Raw genomic sequence first — 14,178 nt, forward strand, 5'->3', positions numbered from 1 at the left:
GCACTTTGGGAGGCTGAGGTGGGTGGATCGCTTGAGTCCAGGAGTTCGAGTCCAGCCTGGACAACATGGCGAAACCCCATCTCTACAGAAAATACAAAAATTAGTGCATGGTGGTGTGCGCTTGTAGTCCCAGCTACTCAGGAGACTGAGGCAGGGAGGATTGCTTGAACCATGGAGGTTGAGGCTGCAGTGAGCTGTGAGTGTGCCACTGCATTCCAACCTGGGCAACAGAGTGAGACCCCGTGTCAGAAAAAAAAAATACAGTCTAAACTAAACTCACTTCATAAATGGTTCTTAGGAAAAAATAATTTAAAACATGACCTTTCCATGTTTGTGATTCTAGACACTTTATTTCAGAACTAGTAACCTGCAAAATTACGAAGGATTTCAGTTTTGGTTGTTTATTATTACTTTTTTTTTTTTTTTTTTAAGTGTCAGGGTCTTGCTTTGTCACCCAGGCTGGAGTGCAGTGGCATGATCATGGCTCACTGCAGCCTTGAACTCCCAGGCACAAGCAGTCCTCCTGCCTCAGCCTTCTGAGTAGCTAGGACTACAGGTGCACACCACCATGCCCAGCTAAGGGTTTTTTTTTTTTTACCCCCCTTCCACCAACTCACTTCAAATGATCTTCTAAGTTTTAAAAAACTTTTTTAGAGCTGGGGGGGTGTCACTGTGTCACCCAGGTCAGTCTCAAACTCCTAGTCTTACTAGGCCACTGGCCCACTCAAGTAGCTGGGATTACAGATGTGAGCCACTGTGTCTAGCTCCTATTACTTTTTGTTTTGAAAAACTTTCAGGAATTGTTGAGAAAGTACAGCAACATAAATCTTAAATTTCTCCTTGGAAGACTGTGCTGACAATCCAAATAATTTTATACTACAGAACTATTTAGCTATAAAATCTTTAGCTATCAGATTAATTTCTCCCTATGAGCTAGGAAAACTGGAGTGTCCAGAGAAAATACTTAGGATAGTAAATTACATTTAACTCCTCAGCATTGGCAGCTGTTATGGACTGAATGTTTGTCAAATTCATATGTTGAAGCCCTACCCCCCTACACATGGCTGTATTTGGAGATGGGGCCTCTAAGGAAATAATTATGGTTAAGTGAGGTCATAAAGGTAGAGTGCTGATCTGATAGGATTAGTGTCCTTGTAAGAAGATTCAGTTAGCTTGCACTTGCTCCCTCCCTCTCCTTCACACAGAGGACAGGTCTGGTGATGACAAGCAAGAGGTTGGCTTTTACAGTCTGAGCAGGCTAAAACAGGCTGCCATAACACAATACCACAGACTGGTGGCTTAAGTAACAGAAGTTTATTTCTCACAGCTCTGGAGCCTGGGAAGTCCAAGATCAAGGTGCCAGCAGATTCAGTGTCTGGTGAGGGCTCTCTTCCTGGCTTACAGACAGCTGCCTTCTTGCCGTGTCCTCACGTGGCCTTTCCTCTGTGATTCATCCTTCTGCCTTACCTCCTACAGCCATTGAATTACCAGTCTGCTGATTCTCTTTCCTCAGTATTTCTCAAATTCATCCCATCTTCTTCTTCCCTACCATCTACAGCTCTGGTTCCAGCCCTTTCTGTATGACTACAATAGTCTCTCCGATCAATCCATGTTGCATGTGTCCTTATCTCATCAGAGTAATTATCCTGACATGTAAATTTTGCTTATTTAAATCTTTCTGTGGTTCCCTCTTGTCTGTGGATAACTTCTAAGCTTTATATAATACGGTTTCTGCCTACCTCTGTAGCTTCATCTACTAGCATTCTGATAGCATGTGTAACACCAAACTACTTTCAGTTTTCCTCCCACTCCTTGAAGAATTTTACTTTGTTCCTTCTGTTACTTTTGCCTGGCATGGGAAGGGAGGGTCCTTTATTCCTACCCCTTTTACCTAACCATTCTCACGTTTTGCAGAACTTCCACCCCACTTCTCTTCCCCGCCCCAGATGTCCCTTCTCTGTCCCCTCCAAAATATTCTCAGCATCTCTCATTACATGGTCAAGTTGTTTTTAGTTTAGTTTAGATGAATGTTTACTTCTTTTATGGAAAGAGCTGGTCCTATTCATTTTAGTGCCTAAAAGAATGTCTGGCTCATACTCGGTATTCAAATATTGGATGTTCAGTGAATACTGACTATCCAGAAATTAAGGTGACTTTTTCAAGATCAGGTCGCTTATAGGGGACAAAATTGGGACTGGAAAACGAGTACTTCTTTTATTGCCTCATACTGCAGACCAGTGTTCCTCCTAGTACAGCATGTAAAACTGGCTAAGTACAGTATCTATTGTGCAATTACTAAGTCAATTTAAGCTCATTTGCTAATCATTAAGATGATTAAATTTTGCTTTGTAAATCAAATTTTTACATATTGTATGTACGGGAGCCTATGGTGCATGAACAGTTTTGCATGAAGTTTATATAGTCACAAACAGTTACAACAGTTGAAGTAGATAAGAAAGTCACATGGAAGAAACAAAAATAGGCTTTTAGTGACCATATTTTGATAGGTCAGTTAAAATAAAAAAAATTAATGTGACATTTTCCAGGCATACTGTTTAAAAGATTATGTGGACCGGGCTTGGTGGCTCACACCTGTAATCCCAGCACTTTGGGAGGCCAAGGCGGGTGGATCATCCAAGGTCAGGAGTTTAAGACCAGCCCGGCTAACATGGTGAAACCCCATCTCTACTAAAAATACAAAATTACCTGGGCATGGTTGCACACGCCTGTAATCCCAGCTACTCAGGAGGCTGAGGCAGGAGAATCGCTTGAACCCGGGAGGTGGAGGTTGCAGTGAGCCAAGATCGTGCCATTGCACTCCAGCCTGGGTGACAAGAGTGAAACTCCATCTCAAAAAAAAAAAAAAGAAAAAGAAACAGGCCAGGCACGGTGGCTCACACCTGTAATCCCAGCACTTTGGGAGGCCGAGGCAGGTGGATCACAAGGCCAGGAGATCGAGACCATCCTGGCTAACATGGTGAAACCCCATCTGTACTAAAAATACAAAAACGGGTCAGGCGTGGTGGCTCACGCCTGTAATCCCAACATTTTGGGAGGCTGAGGTGGGCAGATCACGAGGTCAGGAGATCGAGACCATCTTGGGTAACATGGTGAAACCCTGTCTCTACTAAAAAATATAAAAAATTAGCCAGGCATGGTGGCGGGTGCCTGTAGTCCCAGCTACTCAGGAGGCTGAGACAGGAGATAGCCGAGTTCATGCCACTGCACTCCAGCCTGGGCAACAGGGCGAGAAAATACAAAAACAAAATTAGCCGGGCGTGGTGGTGGGCGCCTTGGGCGCCTGTGGTCCCAGCTACTCAGGAGGCTGAGGCGGAGAATGTCCTGAACCCGGGAGGTGGAGCTTGCAGTGAGCTGAGATTGCGCCATTGCATTCCAGCCTGGGCGACAGAGCGAGACACCATCTCAAAAGAAAAAAAGAAAGAGAGAGAGAGAGAAAGGAGGGAGGGAAGGAAGGGAAGGAAGGGAGGGAAGAGAGGAAGGAAGGAACGAATGAAGGAAGGAAGGAAACCAAGGAAGGAAGGAAGGAAGGAGCGAAGGAAGGAAGAGCGAAGGAAGGAAGGAGCTATAGTTTGGAAGATCTAAGAATAGAAATGGCCAAATTTGAATAATTGTGTTGTAGCTTAATAAATGCTTGAATCAAATTTGCTTGCATTTACATATTGTGATTCTTGTGCCTTCAGGTTCTTCTGTTTTCTGTAGCATATTACAGAAATCAGTTGGGGTTTAGAAAACTGAGACCATACATTGATTTGAAAAAGGATAGAGAAATATATTTCAGTCTGGGTACATTCCCAATTTAAGAATTTTATTTTATTATTATTATTTTTTGAGACAGAGTCTCACTCTGTCCCCCAAGCTGGAGTGCAGTGGTGCGATCTCAGCTCACTGCAACCTCCACCTCCGAGGCTCAAGCTATTCTTGTGCCTCAGCCTCCCGAGTAGCTGGTATTACAGACATGCGCCACCACGCCTGGATAATTTTTGTATTTTTAATAGAGACGGGGTTTCGCCATGTTGGCCAGGCTGGTCTCGAACTCCTGGTCTCATCTGATCCTCCCACCTCGGCCTCCCAAAGTGCTGGGATTAAAAGCAAGGTCTACTGCACCCAGCCTCAGAATTTTTTAGAAACTAGAAGTTTTAAAAATGAAGCATCAAAAAAGAAAAAGTTTCAGAAAGCTGAAATAACAAGGTCATGGTTAAGATCATTAGATACATAGGATATGAGTTGAATTTTTCATAGCCCCTTTTATTAAAACAATCATTTAAAAATATATTTTTGACCCTGGTACTCTACAAAGCTTAGTATATTTTTTACTTTTATAAATTCCAAATAGGCTAAAAGCCTACTGACAATATTGACAGTAGCAATGATGATGTAGGTGTCACTTGGGTTAAGTCATGGGAAAATTCAAACCATAGTGTCACAGAGGCTACCCTTTAGCTTTGCATGCCCAGAACACAATTTAATAGCAAAGAGAGGGGATGTGTCTTCTGGGAGGTGTATATATTGATTAAGATCATAGGTTTTATATTATTATTGAGAGAAACAATTTGTTCATTTTCTTACTGTGTTTCAAAGTCATTGAGATTAAGAATTTATATTTCAGCACTAAGAACTGTGCCTGGCAGCCAACAGGCCTTTAGTTGATATTTGTTGAATAATGTTAATAATACTCAAGGTCTGTGTTTTGTTCCTGCAGGTTGATCCAAAATACTACATGTTCAGTGGACTGAAGGATGAAACAGTAGGTCGCTTACCTGGGACAGTAGCAGGACAACAGTTTCTCATTCAAGACTGTGAGAACTCTAACATCTATATTTTTGATCACTCTGCTGCAGTTACCATTGATGACTGTACTAACTGCATAATTTTTCTGGGACCCATGAAAGGCAGTGTGTTTTTCCGGAATTGCAGCGATTGCAAGTGCACATTAGCCTGCCAACAATTTCGTATGCGTGATTGTAGAAATCTGGAAGTCTTTTTGTGTTGTGCCACTCAACCCATCATTGAGTCTTCCTCAAATATCAAATTTGGATGTTTTCAATGGTACTATCCTGAATTAGCTTTCCAGTTCAAAGAAGCAGGGCTCAGTATCTTCAACAATACATGGAGTAACATTCATGACTTTACACCTGTGTCAGGAGAACTCAACTGGAGCCTTCTTCCAGAAGATGCTGTGGTTCAGGACTATGTTCCTATACCTACTACTGAGGAGCTCAAAGCTGTTCGTGTTTCCACAGAAGCCAATAGAAGCATTGTTCCAATATCCCGGGGTCAGAGACAGAAGAGCAGTGATGAATCATGCTTAGTGATATTATTTGCTGGTGATTACACTATTGCAAATGCCAGGAAACTAATTGATGAGGTAAGGAGAAAGAGAAGAGAAATCGTCATACACCTAGATTTAAAAATGTACCACTCTGGAGTACTTCCATTCTTTTCAAATTGGCTATTGGAAATACAGGCAACCCTCAAGTTATAGTCCTTTGCCACCACCCCCTCTCCCAGTAGATTCATCTGTAAGTAGATTGCTTGGGCCTCAAAATACTTTCTCAAAGAAACTTTAAAAAAAATATAATTCAACTCAGTAAGCATTAAGGATTTGTTTGTAAGTTTTTGGGGAGGGAGCCAAGATGGCCAAATAGGAACAGCTCCGGTCTACAGCTCCCAGCATGAGCGACGCAGAAGACGGGTGATTTCTGCATTTCCATCTGAGGTACTGGGTTCATCTTACTAGGGAGTGCCAGACAGTGGGCGCAGGACAGTGGGTGCAGCGCACTGTGCATGAGCCGAAGCAGGATGAGGCATTGCCTCACTTGGGAAGCACAAGGGGTCAGGGAGTTCCCTTTCCTAGTCAAAGAAAGGGGTGACAGATGGCACCTGGAAAATCAGGTCACTCCCACCCTAATAATGCACTTTTCCAACAGGCTTAAAAAACGGCACACCAGGAGATTATATCCCGCACCTGGCTCGGAGGGTCCTACGCCCACGGAGTCTCGCTGATTGCTAGCACGGCAGTCTGAGATCAAACTTCAAGGTGGCAGCGAGGCTGGGGGAGGGGCGCCCACCATTGCCCAGGCTTGCTTAGGTAAACAAAGCAGCCGGGAAGCTCGAACCGGGTGGAGCCCACCACAGCTCAAAGAAGCCTGCCTGCCTCTGTAGGCTTCACTCTGGGGGCAGGGCACAGACAAACAAAAAGACAGCAGTAACCTCTGCAGACTTAAATGTCCCTGTCTGACAGCTTTGAAGAGAGTAGTGGTTCTCCCAGCACACAGTTGGAGATCTGAGAACGGGCAGACTGCCTCCTCAGGTGGGTCCCTGACCCCTGACCCCTAAGCAGCCTAACTGGGAGGCACCCCCAAGTAGGGGCAGACTGACACCTCACACGGCCGGGTACTCCTCTGAGACAAAACTTCCAGAGGAATGATCAGGCAGCAGCATTCGCGGTTCATGAAAATCCGCTGTTCTGCAGCCTCCGCTGCTGATACCCAGGCAAACAGAGTCTGGAGTGGACCTCTAGCAAACTCCAACACACCTGTAATTGAGGGTCCTGTCTGTTAGAAGGAAAACTAACAAACAGAAAGGACATCCACACCAAAAACCCATCTGTACATCACCATCATCAAAGACCAAAAGTAGATAAAACCACAAAGATGGGGAAAAAAACAGAGCAGAAAAACTGAAAATTCTAAAAAGCAGAGCGCCTCTCCTCCTCCAAAGGAACGCAGTTCCTCACCAGCAACGGAACAAAGCTGGACGGAGAATGACTTTGACGAATTGAGAGAAGAAGGCTTCAGATGATCAAACTACTCCAAGCTACAGGAGGAAATTCAAACCAAAGGCAAAGAAGTTAAAAGCTTTGAAGAAAACTTAGACGAATGTATAACTAGAATAACCTATACAGAGAAGTGCTTAAAGGAGCTGATGGAGCTGAAAGCCAAGGCTCGAGAACTACGTGAAGAATGCAGAAGCCTCAGGAGCCAATGCGATCAACTGGAAGAAAGGGTATCAGTGATGGAAGATGAAATGAATGAAATGAAGCGAGAAGGGAAGTTTAGAGAAAAAAGAATAAAAAGAAATGAACAAAGCCTCCAAGAAATATGGGACTATGTGAAAAGACCAAATCTACGTCTGATTGGTGTACCTGAAAGTGACGGGGAGAATGGAACCAAGTTGGAAAACACTCTGCAGGATATTATCCAGGAGAATTTCCCCAATCTAGCAAGGCAGGCCAACATTCAGATTCAGGAAATACACCACAAAGATACTCCTCAAGAAGAGCAACTCCAAGACACATAAGTGTCAGATTCACCAAAGTTGAAATGAAGGAAAAAATGTTAAGAGCAGCCAGAGAGAAAGGTCGGGTTACCCACAAAGGGAAGCCCATCAGACTAACAGCTGATCTCTCGGCAGAAACTTTACAAGCCAGAAGAGAGTGGGGGCCGATATTCAACATTCTTAAAGAAAAGAATTTTCAACCCAGAATTTCATATCCAGCCAAACTAAGCTTCATAACTGAAGGAGAAATAAAATACTTAACAGACAAGCAAATGCTGAGAGATTTTGTCACCACCAGGCCTTCCCTAAAAGAGCTCCTGAAGGAAGCACTAAACGTGGAAAGGAACAACCGGTACCAGCCACTGCAAAATCATGCCAAATTGTAAAGACCATCGAGGCTAGGAAGAAACTGCATCAACTAACGAGCAAAATAACCAGCTAATGTCATAATGACAGGATCAAATTCACACATAACAATATTAACTTTAAATAGACTAAATGCTCCAATTAAAAGACACAGACTGGCAAATTGGATAAAGAGTCAAGACCCATCAGTGTGCTGTATTCAGGAAACCCATCTCATGTGCAGAGACACACACAGGCTCAAAATAAAAGGATGGAGGAAGATCTACCAAGCAAATGGAAAACCAAAAAAGGCAGGGGTTCCAATCCTAGTCTCTGATAAAACAGACTTTAAACCAACAAAGATCAAAAGAGACAAAGAAGGCAATTACATAATGGTAAAAGGAGCAATTCAACAAGAAGAGCTAACTATCATAAATATATATGCACCCATGTGGGAGTCCTTAGTGACCTACAAAGAGACTTAGACTCCCACACAATAATAATGGGAGACTTTAACACCCCACTGTCAACATTAGATCAACGAGACAGAAAGTTAACAAGGATACCCAGGAATTGAACTCAGCTCTGCACCAAGCGGACCTAATAGACATCTACAAACTCTCCACCCCAAATCAACAGAATATACATTTTTTTCAGCATCACACCACACCTATTCCAAAATTGACCACATAGTTGGAAGTAAAGCTCTCCTCAGCAAATGTAAAAGAACAGAAATTATAACAAACTGTCTCTCAGACCACAGTGCAATCAAACTAGAACTCAGGATTAAGAAACTCACTCAAAACTGCTCAACTACATGGAAACTGATCAACCTGCTCCTGAATGACTACTGGGTACATAACGAAACGAAGGCAGAAATAAAGATGTTCTTTGAAACCAACGAGAACAAAGACACAACATACCAGAATCTCTGGGACACATTCAAAGCAGAGTGTAGAGGGAAATTTATAGCACTAAATGCCCACAAGAGAAAGCAGGAAAGATCCAAAATTGACACCCTAACATCACAATTAAAAGAACTAGAAAAGCAAGAGCAAACACATTCAAAAGCTAGCAGAAGGCAAGAAATAACTAAAATCAGAGCAGAACTGAAGGGAATAGAGACACAAAAAACCCTTCAAAAAATTAATGTCCTTCCTTCCCTCCCTCCCTCCCTCCCTCCTTCCTTCCTTTCTTTTCAACGGTCTCCCTCTGTTGCCCAGACTGGAGTGCAACGGCATAATCTCGGCTGACTGTGACCTCCCTACCATGGGCTCCTGTGATTCTCCTGCCTCGGCCTGCCGAATACCTGGGATTGCAGGCGCACACCACCACGCCTGGCTGGTTTTTGCATTTTTGGTGGAGACGGGGTTTCGCTGTGTTGGCCAACCTGGTGTCTAACTCCTGACCTCCAGTGATCTGCCCGCCTCAGCCTCCCAAAGTGCTGGGATTACAGACGGAGTCTCGCTCACTCAATGCTCAAAGTTGCCCAGGCTGGAGTGTAGTGGCATGATCTCAGCTCGCTACAACCTCCACCTCCCAGCCGCCTGCCTTGGCCTCCCAAAGTGCTAAGATTACAGCCTCTGCCTGGCTGCCACCCCATCTAGGAAGTGAGGAGCGTCTCTGCCTGGCTGCCCATCATCTGGGATGTGAGGAGTGCCTCTGCCCGGCTGCGACCCCATCTGGGAAGTGAGGAGCGCCTCTGCCTGGCCGCCACCCCGTATAGGAAGTGAGGAACGTCTCTGCCTGGCCGCCCATCATCTGGGATATGAGGAGCGCCTCTGCCCCGCCGCCCCATCTGGGAAGTGAGGAGCGCCTCTGCCCGGCCGCCTATCGTCTGGGATGTGAGGAGCACCTCTGCCCGGCCGCCCCATCTGGGATGTGAGGAGCACCTCTGCCCGGCTGCCCCGTCTGGGAAGTGAGGAGCACCTCTGCCCGGCCGCCACCCCATCTAGGAAGTGAGGAGCGTCTCTGCCCGGCCACCCCATCTGGGAAGTGAGGAGTGCCTCTGCCCGGCCGCCCCATCTGGGAAGTGAGGAGCGCCTCTGCCTGGCCGCCCGGTCTGGGAAGTGAGGAGTGCCTCTGCCCGGCCGCCCATCGTCTGGGAAGTGAGGAGCGCCTCTGCCCGGCCACCCCTTCTGGGAAGTGAGGAGCCCCTCTGTCCAGCCACCCCATCTGGGAAGTGAGGAGCGCCTCTGCCTGGCAACTGTGCAACCTTCCAAGTGTGAAGTGACAGCCTTCATTGTAGAATGAATGAAGACACTGGCACTGATTATATAACACCTTGGCAGCTATCTGAAGTCGTTGATGGTGGAGGTATTGGAATTATAGAAGAAAGCAAACACACAAATTTGACTAAAGGCGATTTTGTGACTTCTTTCTATTGGCCCTGGCAAACCAAGGTTATTCTGGATGGAAATAGCCTTGAAAAGGTGATATATATATGAACGTATCTGATTTTTTTTTCCCCGTATAATTCTTACTTTGTGCATTTGATATTCAGTTGTGTTTGTAATGACGGAAAAATAAAAGCATATATTAAAAAAAAAGAAAAAAAAATCAATGAATCCAGGAGCTGGTTTTTTGAAAAGATCAACAAAATTGATAGACCGCTAGCAAGACTAATAAAGAAGAAAAGAGAGAAGAATCAAATAGATGCAATAAAAAATGATAAAGGGGATATCACCACCAATCCCACAGAAATACAAACTACCATCAGAGAATACTACAAACACCTCTACACAAATAAACTAGAAAATCTAAAAGAAATGGACACATTCCTCGACACATACACCCTCCCAAGACTAAACCAGGAAGAAGTTGAATCTCTGAATAGACCAATAACAGGCTCTGAAATTGTGGCAATAATCAATAGCTTACCAACCAAAAAGAGTCCAGGACCAGATGGATTCACAGTTGAATTCTACCAGAGGTACAAGGAGGAACTGGTACCATTCCTTCTGAAACTATTCCAATCAATAGAAAAAGAGGGAATCCTCCCTAACTCATTTTATGAGGCCAGCATCATCCTGATACCAAAGCCAGGCAGAGACACAACAAAAAAAGAGAATTTTAGACCAATATCCTTGATGAACATTGATGCAAAAATCCTCAATAAAATACTGGCAAACTGAATCCAGCAGCACATCAAAAAGCTTATCTACCATGATTAAGTGGGCTTCATCCCTGGGATGCAAGGCTGGTTCAACATACGCAAACCAATAAATGTAATCCAGCATATAAACAGAACCAAAGACAAAAACCACATGATTATCTCAATAAATGCAGAAAAGGCCTTTGACAAAATTCAACAACACTTAATGCTAAAAACTCTCAATAAATTAGGTATTGATGGGATGTATCTCAAAATAATAAGAGCTATCTATGACAAACCCACAGCCAATATCATACTGAATGGGCAAAAACTGGAAGCATTCCCTTTGAAAACTGGCACAAGACAGGGATGCCCTCTCTCACCACTCCTATTCAACATAGTGTTGGAAGTTCTGGCCAGGGCAATCAGGCAGGAGAAGGAAATAAAGGGTATTCAATTAGGAAAAGAGGAAGTCAAACTGTCCTTGTTTGCAGATGACATGATTGTATATCTAGAAAACCCCATTGTCTCAGCCCAAAATCTCCTTAAGCTGATAAGCAACTTCAGCAAAGTCTCAGGATACAAAATCAATGTACAAAAATCACAAGCATTCTTGTACACCAATAACAGACAGTCAAATCATGAGTGAACTCCCATTCACAATTGCTTCAAAGAGAATAAAATACCTAGGAATCCAACTTACAAGGGACGCGAAGGACCTCTTCAAGTAGAACTACAAACTACTGCTCAATGAAATAAAAGAGGATACAAACAAATGGAAGAACATTCCATGCTTATGGGTTGGAAGAATCAATATCGTGAAAACAGCCATACTGCCCAAGGTAAATTATAGATTCAATGCCATCCCCATCAAGCTACCAATGACTTTCTTCACAGAATTGGAAAAAACTATTTTAAAGTTCATATGGAACCAAAAAAGAGCCCGCATCGCCAAGTCAATCCTAAGCCAAAAGAACAAAGCTGGAGGCATCACGCTACCTGACTTCAAACTATACTACAAGGCTACAGTAACCAAAACAGCATGGTACTGGTACCAAAACAGAGATATAGATCAATGGAACAGAACAGAGCCCTCAGAAATAACGCCGCATATCTACAACTATCTGATCTTTGACAAACTTGACAAAAACAAGAAATGGGGAAGGGATTCCCTATTTAATAAATGGTGCTGGGAAAACTGGCTAGCCATATGTAGAAAGCTGAAACTGGATCCCTTATTTACACCTTATACAAAAATTAATTCAAGATGGATTAAAGACTTACATGTTAGACCTAAAACCATAAAAACCCTAGAAGAAAACCTAGGCATTACCATTCAGGACATAGGCATGGGCAAGGACTTCATGTCTAAAACACCAAAAGCAATGGCAACAAAAGCCAAAATTGACAAATGGGATCTAATTAAACTAAAGAGCTTCTGCACAGCAAAAGAAACTACCATCAGAGTGAACAGGCAACCTACAAAATGGGAGAAAATTTTTGCAACCTACTCATCTGACAAAGGGCTAATATCCAGAATCACAATGAACTCAAACAAATTTACAGGAAAAAAACAACCCCATCAAAAACTGGGCAAAGGACATGAACAGACACTTCGCAAAAGAAGACATTTATGCAGCCAAAAAACACATGAAAAAATATTCATCAATCACTGGCCATCAGAGAAATGCAAATCAAAACCACAATGAGATACCATCTCACACCAGTTAGAATGGCCATCATTAAAAAATCAGGAAACAACAGGTGCTGGAGAGGATGTGGAGAAATAGGAACACTTTTACACTGTTGGTGGGACTGTAAACTAGTTCAACCATTGTGGAAGTCAGTGTGGCAATTCCTCAGGGATCTAGAACTAGAAATACCATTTGACCCAGCCATCCCATTACTGGGTATGTACCCAAAGGACGATAAATCATGCTGCTATAAAGACACATGCACACGTATGTTTATTGTAGCACTATTCACAATAGCAAAGACTTGGAACCAACCCAGATGTCCAACAACGATAGACTGGATTAAGAAAATGTGGCAAATGTACACCATGGAATACTATGCAGCCATAAAAAATGATGAGTTCATGTCCTTTGTAGGGACATGGATGAAACTGGAAATTATAATTCTCAGTAAACTATTGCAAGGACAAAAAACCAAACACCGCATATTCTCACTCATAGGTGGGAATTGAACAATGAGAACACATGGATACAGGAAGGGGAACATCACACTCTGGGGCCTGTTGTGGGGTGGGGATGGGGGAGGGATAGCATTAGGAGATATACCTAATGCTAAATGACGAGTTAATGGGTGCAGCAAAACAACATGGCACATGGATACATGTCACAAACCTGCACATTGTGCACATGTACCCTAAAACCTAAAGTATAATAATAAAAAAAAGAAAAAAAATGAATAAAAGATGAAAGCAAAAAAATAAAAAATAAAAAGAGATATACCTAATGCTAAATGACGAGTTAATGGGTGCAGCACACCAACATGGCACATGTATACATATGTAACAAACCTGCACATTGTGCATATGTACCCTAAAACTTAAAGTATAATAATAATAAAATTAAAAAAAAAAAGCATTTGTTTGTAAGTAGATTGCTTGGGCCTCAAAATACTTTCCCAAAGAAACTTTAAAAATATATAATTCAATTCAGTAAGCATTAAGCACCTATTATTTGCTAGTTACTGTTAGCATATTTCACTGATGATAGGATGCCTATTTGTTTTCCATGATTTTGCTTATCTGGAATGCATCTTATAATTGATAGCAACTCAGAAATGATGAACTACAGTATGTTCTGGAGATGAAGATACACAGACAAAATTCTCTGCCCTTAAAGAGTTTCCATTATACTAGATGATTTCCAGAGAAGCTCACAAAAGTAGTACTGCTTAGTAAAGCATGACATTTTATAATTATTTAGTGGGGAAATTTCTTTGGAGTTCTAATTGGTTAGGGGGTAAGAAAATGCAATTTTGTGTGTGTGTGTGTGTGTGTGTGTGTGTGTGTGTGTGTGTGTGTGTGTGTGAGAGAGAGATAGGGTCTCGCTCTGTCGCCAGGCTGGAGTGCAGTGGTGCGATCTCGGCTCACTGCAACCTCTGCCTCCTGGGTTCAAGCAATTTTCCTGCCTCAGCCTCCCAAGTAGCTGGGACTACAGGTGGGTGCCACCACGCCCAGCTAATTTTTTTTGTATTGTTAGTAGAGACGGGGTTTCACCATGTTGGCCAGGATGGTCTCGATCTTTTGACCTCGTGATCCACCTGCCTCAGCCTCCCAAAGTGCTGGGATTACAGGCATGAGCCACCACGCCAGCCAAAAGTACATTTAGGAATACAACTTTTGGACCCTGTTGTGACTGTGAGAGCAACCTCCACATTATGTTCCTTATTTTCCTTTATTGCCATAGAAG

The 14,178-nt window shown here is 43.2% G+C and overlaps 1 protein-coding gene across 1 annotated transcript in view; it reads left to right on the forward strand.

The window, feature by feature from the left end:
* The window catches only part of LOC100594271 (RP2 activator of ARL3 GTPase), a 53,016-nt gene that overhangs the window by 11,731 nt on the left and 27,107 nt on the right, over window positions 1-14,178 (forward strand). Inside the window, exon 2 of the mRNA XM_030828007.1 lies at window positions 4,721-5,386. Within this exon, the coding sequence (XP_030683867.1) occupies window positions 4,721-5,386 (666 nt within the window). The remainder of the gene's footprint in view (window positions 1-4,720; window positions 5,387-14,178) is intronic.

This window comes from Nomascus leucogenys, chromosome 14 (assembly GCF_006542625.1).
Source record: "Nomascus leucogenys isolate Asia chromosome 14, Asia_NLE_v1, whole genome shotgun sequence".
Taxonomy (NCBI): Eukaryota; Metazoa; Chordata; class Mammalia; order Primates; family Hylobatidae; genus Nomascus; species Nomascus leucogenys.